This window comes from Silurus aristotelis (assembly GCF_946808225.1).
Source record: "Silurus aristotelis genome assembly, chromosome: 9".
Taxonomy (NCBI): domain Eukaryota; kingdom Metazoa; phylum Chordata; class Actinopteri; order Siluriformes; family Siluridae; genus Silurus; species Silurus aristotelis.
In genome coordinates this window covers 1,993,222-2,003,387 of record NC_139582.1, presented here as the reverse complement: position 1 = coordinate 2,003,387, position 10,166 = coordinate 1,993,222, and the positions used below count along the sequence as shown (strand labels likewise).

Sequence of the window (10,166 nt, the reverse complement as noted above, 5' to 3'; positions counted from 1 at the left end):
GATTGATGAATGGTAGTGCATCGTGTGACACGTCACCTGCTCACGTTGACTTTTTGCTGTTGGACAGCAGCTCCAGTTCAGGTCGAAGCGATACGTGATTTATTACGTGACCCTGTGAGGTCGCAGGACCTCCAGCAGCTCGAACGCAGAAGGAAAAAAAACCAGCAGGAAGCAGCAGAAACTGATGTTCTTGTAGGCCATTTAGATTATCATCTAGAAAAACCAGCGTTGATTTACTCATTGATAAATGCTGTAAATGTAAATGTAGGAGAACACCAAGAATCTGGAGTTTGGAGTTGCTGTGGAACACCCTGACCTGATTTTACCTGGAGTATGTTTGTGAAGATTTGTGTCTCATTCTCAGGGTGTTAGTAAAGTCAAGTACTGATGTAGGTTGAGGTGAGGAGGCCTGGGGTGCAGTCAGCGTTCACATTCATTATGTTAAAAGGATTGGAGCTCTATAGCAGGAGATCTTCCATATCGTCCAACTCATGTAAAGCAAATCTTCATGGAGCTGGCTTTGTGCACAGGGGCATCGTCATGCTGGAACAGGTTTTGGGTCTCCAAGTGAAGGGAAAATGTCATGCTCCAGCATCCAAAGACGTCCTACACAACTGTGTGCACAACTTTGTGAGAACAGTTTGGGGTGTAAAACCACATCTGGGTGTAAAAGTTGGGTGTCCCAATACTTTTGCTTGTTTTGTGTGTCTTGGCTCAAGAGTGTGGTGCTGATCACTAATATTGCGTGTGTGTGTGTGTGTGTGTGAATTTCCTACCATGTGTATGAGCTGGTCTCTCTCGTACGTGGTTTTCTCCACAAGCATCACGACGCTGGTGAGGTACCGGTGAGCAACGAGCTCCTTCTCTAAACAATCTTCGATCTGCTGCTTCAGAAGATCGATGCGCCTTTGAGCCTTTCTACAGAGAGACAGAGAGACGAGAGGAAGAGAGAGAGAGTGGTGTTGAAAGTGTAAGACGAAATCTTTTTATCCGTCATTCCCGGGTTCTGTAAGTTTGGAACCGAAGGAACGTGTGGACGAAGGACAAGATAATATCGGATTAAAGGGTGGGAAAACATCTCTGACGTCTCATATGTTGAGATAGTGTTGAGAGGGTGTTCAGTGGGTGTTGGAGGTGCACCTGTTGGCTTGGCGTGCCAGCTGCAGCTCGCTCTCCAGATGTTGGATGTGCGCTTTGAGGCCGTTTTTCTCCAAAAGAAAAGTATTTTTCTCAGCTTGCAGATTGGCCAAGCGATCCTGCAGCCCCTCCACCTCCGTACACTTCATCTTCTCCTCTTCTTCCAGCTTCCTATGAAGAACACACAGACACATAGATAGGTGAGAATGAGGAAGCTGTTTTTTGTTTTTCTAGCCAGGTGTCCACTCACTGGGTCTATCCTGATGAGAGGAGTCTCTCTCAGGGTAACTCCACCCCCAAACACAGGGTTCGCTGTTCACTAAGGGTTTGGGATTAAAATCATTATGACACTACACTATGGTCTATGGAGTCACCAGATCTTAACCAGTTTTGGAGTGATGAGCTACTTCAACATCATCATACCAAATATAGTAGGCGTTTCCCTAAATAAGGATTTACATAGTCGGATAAAAATAGTCAACTGGTAATCCAATCGTGTGTGTGTGTGTTTGTGTGTGTGTGTGTGTGTGTGTGTTTTCTGGCAGTCGTAAAACAATCCATCGTAATATTTGAAAGAATCAATAAACCTAAAAATAAATAAGTGCATTTCACGTGTCGGCAAATGAAATCGGTTAAAGTGCCTGTGCGAGCGTGCTCTAATCACGACGTGACGCCGGTGCGCCGGAAAAACTATCACAAGTTGATTTGCAGTTTGAGTTTAAACAGAACATTCCCAGACATTCGATATTTGAATCCCAGCCGCTTCCGTGTCGCTCGAGGATCGTAGAAAGTGAAACGTAAACGTGGCGCGAGATGGCTTGGCTTTATTTAACGCACGTGAAAAAACTTTCATTTAAAGCGTCTTACTTTTTCGCCTTTTTATTTACGCCATTATCATAATATATGAACTTATTGGGGAAAAAAAACTGTGGTTCTACGTGAAATCAGACATCAGCACCCCCATATCACCGAAAATGGTATAATCCTCGTTTTATAACTGCTGGTTTCATCCAGAGACAAATCTAAGGACTTGTGGATTCTATGGCAAGGTGATTTGAAACTGTCCTGGCATCTTGTGTCTGCATGAAGATCCAGACAGAAAAAACAAAAAAAACAGGACCATTGAAGTTCCTGCATTCGTTTCTGTTTCATTTCATTTCATTTCCAAAACGAGGAAAAACTTCAAACTCTTCTCTCTACTGCACTCAAGGTTCCTCTCCCTAAAGGTTGACACGGACAATAAAAAGGAGCTTCTTTTTGTAGGCCATTCGGACCCTCAACCAGGAGAACACCAAGAGCTTGTACACCACCCACGACCTTAAATATCTTGAACCTCGGTCCAAGTCTTAGCTTCATACTTTTACACAAAGCTTTTTGGACTAACAGATTTTAAAGTTTTGCAGAATTTATCATTAGATACCACCAACCTTCAGTGCTGAACAATTTAAATAAATTTTTCCTCCAGAAAAACATGTTCCAGAGGTAACAATTTATCCAGAGTTTCTCCAGATAAGAGAAAAGCATCTGAATCTTTCCCTTCAATAAAAAAAATCTGCTCTCTTTAAGGGTGCCAATAATTTCGAAACTCTACGCTCCCCTGAGCCAGCTGTAGATGATTGATCTATAATCTCTCGAATCGTTTATACGTCTCATCGGTGACTGATGACCATCACGGATCCACCGCTGAGATCCATCAACAGAGAAAATCCTGGACTTACCTGGACAGTGTGCTGGATGGTCCGATTGGTCATCGGACCATCGGACCAAGTGTCTGAAAGCATCATTTTAATGCATCGTCTTCAAAAGTAATAAATAACTCATTAAAACATTCCTAAAAAAAAAGATTCTTCAGCGTACCATTTCAGCTTCTCTGTGGTGGTGGTGTGCTCGGCGCGGCTGACCGAGTTCCCCAGGGCAAAGCCAGCTTTCTGAAGCTTCACCTTCAGCGTGCAGAGCTCTTTATGCGCCTCCTCCAACTCGCCTTCCAGGTTCTGCTTCTCAGCCTCCAGCAACATGAGCTGCTTCGAGATCTTACACACTGTAACGAGACGTGAAGAAAAACAGTACGGAGAATGACACCGTGTGGCCAAAAGTTTGTGGACACCTGAGCTATTAAATTGGTATTTCATTCCACATGTAGTCTCCATTTCTTTTGGGGAGATGTTCCACTAGATTCTTTGTGGAGATTAATTCAGCTACAAGGGTGTTAGAAGGGTCAGGTAGTGATGTAGGTGAGAAGGTGAGGAGGCCTGGGGTTGCAGTCAGCGCTCACATTCATTGTTGGGTTGGAGCTCTATAGCAGGAGATCTTTATGGAACAGGTTTGAGTCTCCTAGTTCATGTGAAGGGAAAATTTCATGTTCCAGCATCCAAAGCACATCCAAAGCAATTTGCTGTTTGCTGAAGAAACGCATACGGCATTCAACATCAGGTGTCCCGATACTTTTGGCCTTATTGTGTAGCAGTGTGTGTGTGCGTGCGTGTGTGTGTGTGTGTGTGTGTGTGCGCGCGTTTTACCTTCCTGTGTGTGTTTGCTGTGTGTCTCTTTGGATTTCTCATGCTGCAGTTCCAGCTGTTCGATGAGCACTTGATTCTCCTCCAACACCAACCGTGCCTGGTCCTGCAACTGCTTCCTACAAACACACACACACACACACACACACACACACACACACACACACACACACACACACACACACACACACACAGAAAAAAATTGAATATATGGACATCACGTTGTGGACACCTGACCATAAGATTGGTCTGTGCTTCTTATTGAACGTCCCATTTCCACATTTAGTCCCTATTTACTCTCATAATAAGTTCTGGGAAGATTATTTGAGATTCGTGGAGATTCATTCAGCCACAAATTGTGTGTTAGTAAAGTCAGGTACTGATGTAGGTGAGGTCAGGAGGCCTGGGGTGCAGTCAGCGTTTACATTCATCCCAGTGGTGATCTTCTGTATGGCTGGAGATCTTCCACTCCAACCCATTTAAAGAGTTAATGGGTGAAATATTATATTCATCCCTGAGAAATGATTCACAGGAGATGTGGTTCTCCTCCAAACTCTTTCCACAAACTTGGAGGCACACGTTTGTATTAGATGTCTATAGATGCTGTGGCATGAAATTTTGCATTCAAGAGATACAAACCATGGAGGCCGGCTCCATGAAGATCTGCTTTAGATGGTTGGGAAGATGTGGAAGATCTCCTGCTATAGAGCTCTGGCCTCAAAGTTAAGAAGCACATATGAATGTTAGGGTCAGGTGCCCACAAACCTTTGTGTAGGTACACCTAATAAACTGTCCATTTAGTGTGTGTGTGTGTGTGTGTGTGTGTGTGTCTTACCATTCCTTATTACTGACACTGCTACTCTTGCTGAGCTCTGCATGAAGCTTCTGGTTCTCCGCGATCACCTCCTCCGTGCGTGTTCTCAACTTCTTGAATTCCTCCTACGAGGACATGGAAAAAATTCCTAAGCTGAGTGTTTAGTGTGTATACACTAAGATGTTCTTCACCTCACGCCGCTGCATCAGGCTCACGTGAAAACACAAGGCGTGTAATGAAGGTGCATGAGGGACATTTTTTCATCATACAGTTATTTCTTTCCTGAAATCTCTCTGGTATTGTATTTAGTATTGAGACGAAACGTGGTATGGACCCATAGTGGATTTGACGGATACAGAGAACTTTTAACCGTTTTAAACACAAACATAACACTTCATAGAGAGTTAGTAAAATAGTGCTAAACTTTATACAAAAAAACAACAAAAACAGCACATGGTGTCAGTGATTCGCCTCTAGTGGCCGCTCTCGTACTGACAGCGGACCAGAAACCGGAAAAACTATCGGTATGGATTTTTGCTGATAGACAAGAGTTTCAATTAACTATCGGTGCCAATTAATCGGGAAAATCGATGAATCAGTCGACCTTTACTATAAACCTCAAACCTTTAAAAAAAGCTGCCTGTGTGTCTTTAAGAGTGTGTGTGTGTGTGTGTGTGTGTGTGTGTGTGTCTAATACTATTCTCAATATGCCATCAGAGACCCACTGTGATATAATGCATAATCATAGTAGCTCATTGATTTTTTTTTATCAAAACCACATCTTATGGAGTCCAAGCCAAGACAGGCTATGATTGAGAATGTGGTAAACATGAGAGGACTGAAACTCCTGACTTGTGGTGTCCAGTACCACAGCACTAATTAATTGCGTATACCAGCGTGACCAGTCGTGTTTTATTCTGTAGTTGCTTTATGAATGAAAAAATTTGTTCCATTCAGTCAGTTTAACTCTGTAAACATCAATAACAGCTTGAACTCCTCAAAGCTGGGAAGTGATCCATGTATAAGGTGATAATCAATAAGGTGGTATAAGGTGTGAGACCACTGATTGATGTCTATCACATTTATCCTGATTGTGACCTGCTGTGCGTTTGACCAGTTACGTTTTTATTCGCTCGTAAATTAAAAGGGACGACTGATTTTTCGCAAATCGAGTAAAAAGTAAAACGTTTAACTTTAAAATGCAAACTGAACAATCACAGCCCTATTACCGTTATTTACTGACGTGAACGTTCACACACTCACCTCGGAGGACTTGAGGAGCTGGTCCCTCTCGCTCAGCTGGTCCTCATACGCCAATATGAGCGGGGATAAATATTTCATGTCCAACTGCAGGCATTAAAGTGAAAGAGCAGAAGGGATGAAAGTCCATAAGGACGCTTTATGCTCTGACAGCATCACACACGGATCATCGCCTCTATAGACAGACGGATCTCTTTATTCCTCCCAGAGGGAAATTCACAATAATCACTATGAAACAATGTGACAAGCGTGAGACTGTTAGCCTCCATTGTGTTCATGAGGCATCAGTGATGAGGCCTAAATGGCAAACGATTACAGCCGTTGCTAAGTGATTCCACAGACAAGGTTAGAAGAATTAGCGTGATTGAAAACGTAATGAAACGAACATTTCAAGAAAACATGAGGCTGAAACCTCAAAACAAAAGGACAAATGGTTGAAATGTAATACAGTAAAACCCCGCTGTAGGAGCAACTAATAGTACGAGCAAACGAAGATATGAGCGACCTCGCTCGCAAAATCGTACACTGTTTCACGAGCAAATTTCGAAGGCACGAGCAAACCCACGCTGCCAGGTTCCCCGTATTCTGCGGAGGGTCGCATCAGTCGCTTAGTTGATGACGTGTCGCTCGGTCGCTCTCGCTGTTCAGTGCACCAAAAACATAACTTTTTTTTTTTGTGTTATATTTTTATTTCACTAGAAATCCTGAAAAATGTCTCCCAAGAAAATCAGTGATGGTGCTGTTGAAAACGAAAGTGAATAGAATTACCATGGAAACCGAGGAGGTTACGAGCGTGGTGTGTGTCTCACACTCGCAATCAACCACTACCACATTAATAAGTGTTAAATTATGTTTACATTACGGTAATTTGCAGTGTATTTGTGTGTTAAAATAGGCTACAAATACTTTTTAAGTGCAGAAATAAGGGATCAAATGAGGTCTCGGAACGGATTAAATCATTCATTCTTATGGGAAAAATCAGTTCGGACGTACGAGCAAATGGACCTACGAGCAATTTTCAAGAACGAATTATACTCGTACAACAGGGTTTTACTATAAAAGAAAAAAAAAAAAAATAAATCTTGTCTTTCTGGCTAAAAGGAATAATTGTGTGGTCCTCACTAATCTCTACCAATAAACAATCATGACTGTAAATAACTGAACAACTCCTCACTACACATTATACTCTAAATATGACTTTTTAGTAGCTTTTCCCCCTCATTTGTGACCTGATTGTGGTCGTTAGTCTCACTCACCAGCCATGGAGGCGCCGGCCCTTTCCCTGGTAGGCCACTGTTACGAGGACACTGCAATACAGAGAGAAGACTGAAGAGAAAAACCCCATAAAACCAACACTGAGTGAAGCTGTGGTGTGAAATTATCACTTATTAATGCATTCTTCACAACGTTATATATATATTCTTTTAGTCATTTCCTATAGATATCTACATGTTTTTTTCTTATTGTAAATTGTTTTCTTTTTCCATTCATCATTTTCAATTCCTTTTATCGCTGCTCCACAGATCTGATCAAGTTATTCCCTTCCAAACTGCTCTATAATCCATATTTTCCCTATTATCTGGTCTTGCAATTAACATTCACACACTCACACACTCACACGCACACACACACACGCGCACGCACACAGATAGGACGTGACGATTCTGTAACATGAGTCACAATGTGAGAAGATTTTCATTAACTTTAGATCAGTTCCCTGCTGAGAGAGAGAGAAGAAAAAAAGAGTAAAGGAGATAAAAAAAAAAAAAGGCAGAATCCTGGAAAAAAAAAAAATAGAAAGAAAGGAGGCACATCCGAGTTGTGAAATAAAAGCATGTTGCGTCAGGTCCCCAGTTAGCCAGAGATCTGAAATGTCCTTCCTGTGGGACACCACAGTCGCTGGGTTAGAATCTCCCAGACGCTGCTGCATGCACACTTTCACACAGATTAGGCAATAAATTACATGCACTATTTAACCAGGCTTGAGCTGTAAAACCTTCCCACCTGCATCAGACCCTGTGTTCAAGCATTTCCATCATGTAATGGATGTAATAGAAGTGTGAGGTATCTGAGGCCAAGAATATAATATCATTAATTCTCATAAGAGTACAATATTTTACTCATGACTCCACCTGGGCCTGTTGAGATAGTGGATTTTGATTGGCCGGATGTTCAGGTGCGAGTTATTTGTCAGTTGAAACAAAAATACGTTTAGGATTGCAAAGGGCCGGAGACGTTCCGGAAAATCACCATGAGAACTTCATGTGGGGAATTTGGGAAAATATTCCAAGATTTTGGATCAAAATTTGGGAAAATGTATATAAACTGTATTATATACTGTACATAAATATAAAACATAAATATGAATCATGAATAATATATAATATAGTATATAATAATAATAATAATAATAATATAATATATAATATAATGAATATAAATAATGAATAATTAATCAAATATAATATAATGAAATATGTAATAATAATGAATAATAATAAATATAAACATGAATATGAACATAAATATAAAACATTTAGTTTGGTCATTAGCTGACAGACAATAATTCAGATTTAAAAAATGACATTTTTGACTATGATTTAATTCGAAGTAGAAAAATTACAGAAATGTTTTGATATATAATTTCACAATATTACTGTGCTCTGTATTTTTGATCAAATGAATGCAGGCTTAAAGAGAATTCTTTCAAAAACCTTAAAAAGTGTAATGCATACAAACTTCTGACCGGAACTGTACTTTTGTATGAGAACAGATAATTAACAAGCACGAGGTAGAAGGAAGTTCATCACAGCTTCAGCTAGAAAGCCTTAGAAATTCTCAATGAAATAGTGCCAGCTTACATTTATCTGATTTACTGGCTGACTACTGTAGAAACACATTTTGCCTCACCACCGCAGTCAAACATGGAGCTTAATGGTTTAACCTGTGCACAGAACTTTGAGATGTTTACATGTTTACATGCAGCAGCTGTGAAAAGTGTTTTTAAGACACACACGTGTTTCTTTTGTTTTTATGCAACAAACTCAGTAAACGGAAAAAAAAACACAGTAATAGGAGAGTAAATGAGTGGAAGAAAATTCTGTGGAGTCCAAATGGGACATTTTTGTCTCTACCAGAAGAACTTCTGAAGGACAGAGAACAGGAGAGAAGATGTGATCAGACTCCCTCACCCCCACACTCACACACGGAGGTGGAAGTTTAATGATCTGGAGTTGTTTTGGAGCAGGGAATGTTCCGGAATTTGAAAGGAATCTTGAACCAACATGGCTCCCATTCCAGACTTCATCACCATGCAGTTCCGTCTGACTTCACCAAACACGAAGACGAAAAGCCGAAGCGACGGATACGTCCGAACTCTGTGAGAGTTATTTAGAGAGCAAACAGTCGTCTGGAGTGTTTATCTGTCAGGGATTCGACCTGCCCAGTCACAGCACCTTAATCCTACTGAACTGCTCTGAGATGATCTCCAACAAGTGAAAAACAACATTGGCGAGTTTTACAAAGTGTCAGGATGCTGAGAGTGTGTAAAGCTGTTCTTCATGCTAAGGGAGGATTTTTCAATGAGAATAAAGTGGAACATCTGGACATTTATAGATTCGTCTGGTCAAAGAAACATGCGCGTGTCTCTCAAAAATCATCAGAAACTCCACACGTTTCACAGGTTCTGTGGGTTACTAAACATAAACAGTTTACTGATCAGGTATGAATGTGACGGCAAAAGTTTCGGAAACAAATTTGCGATTTAAAACAAAACGTGCAGCATTTCCATCTAGAAAAATGAAATGTGATGGAGGCGACGTCTCGGAGCTCGTGTTCGTGGCGTTTTGAAATTATAATACGGGCAAATCATCATTTCTAATGCAATAATCAGGCTGACAGAGATGAAAGGCAGTGCTGTATATCATTACTGTAATGTTAGCTCCCCGACCCCCCCCCCCACCACCACCACCACCACCACCCCCACGGCTGGAAAATCAGACAAATAGCTCTGAGCCTGAGAGACGTTTTCCCTGTAAATGGCTGCAGCATGACACAGCAGCCAGTGCAAATGTGCTCTCATTATCCTGGGCTGCTCCAAAGGGCCATAATAAAGAGAAAAAAATATTGTTCACTAATGTCTTTTGTTGCTTATTAGAGCGAAACGTTTGCACAGATTGAATTATCTTGTGTGTAACTACGTTATGGATCGATCGCCTCGACAAAAGCGTCTTGTTAAAGATTTATTTCATCTTTTGTTTTTTTATCATACTTAGTAAATCAAATATCTCATATATTTAATTACATCCAAAGTTTTTTCCCCCTACAAGCTTCTTGTTGGGTTTTTATTAATGACTGGAATGAAGGTGTGATGGATGTGGATGGTATACGGACGCCCAAGTGGGTAATGGCTTTCGAAACAGCAAGGCAGGTTCCGTTATTTA

General features: G+C 41.1%; 1 protein-coding gene across 2 annotated transcripts in view; it reads right to left on the bottom strand.

Moving 5' to 3' along the window:
• Positions 1-10,166, bottom strand: part of cep89 (centrosomal protein 89) — a 58,745-nt gene that overhangs the window by 33,489 nt on the left and 15,090 nt on the right. For both annotated transcript variants that reach the window (XM_083550177.1, XM_083550176.1), the window contains exons 12-18: positions 6,981-7,031; positions 5,728-5,811; positions 4,486-4,589; positions 3,654-3,769; positions 2,995-3,175; positions 1,141-1,308; positions 777-918 (exon numbers count right to left, since the gene is read on the bottom strand). In XM_083550177.1, coding sequence (XP_083406303.1) covers positions 777-918; positions 1,141-1,308; positions 2,995-3,175; positions 3,654-3,769; positions 4,486-4,589; positions 5,728-5,811; positions 6,981-7,031 — 846 coding nt within the window. The remainder of the gene's footprint in view (positions 1-776; positions 919-1,140; positions 1,309-2,994; positions 3,176-3,653; positions 3,770-4,485; positions 4,590-5,727; positions 5,812-6,980; positions 7,032-10,166) is intronic.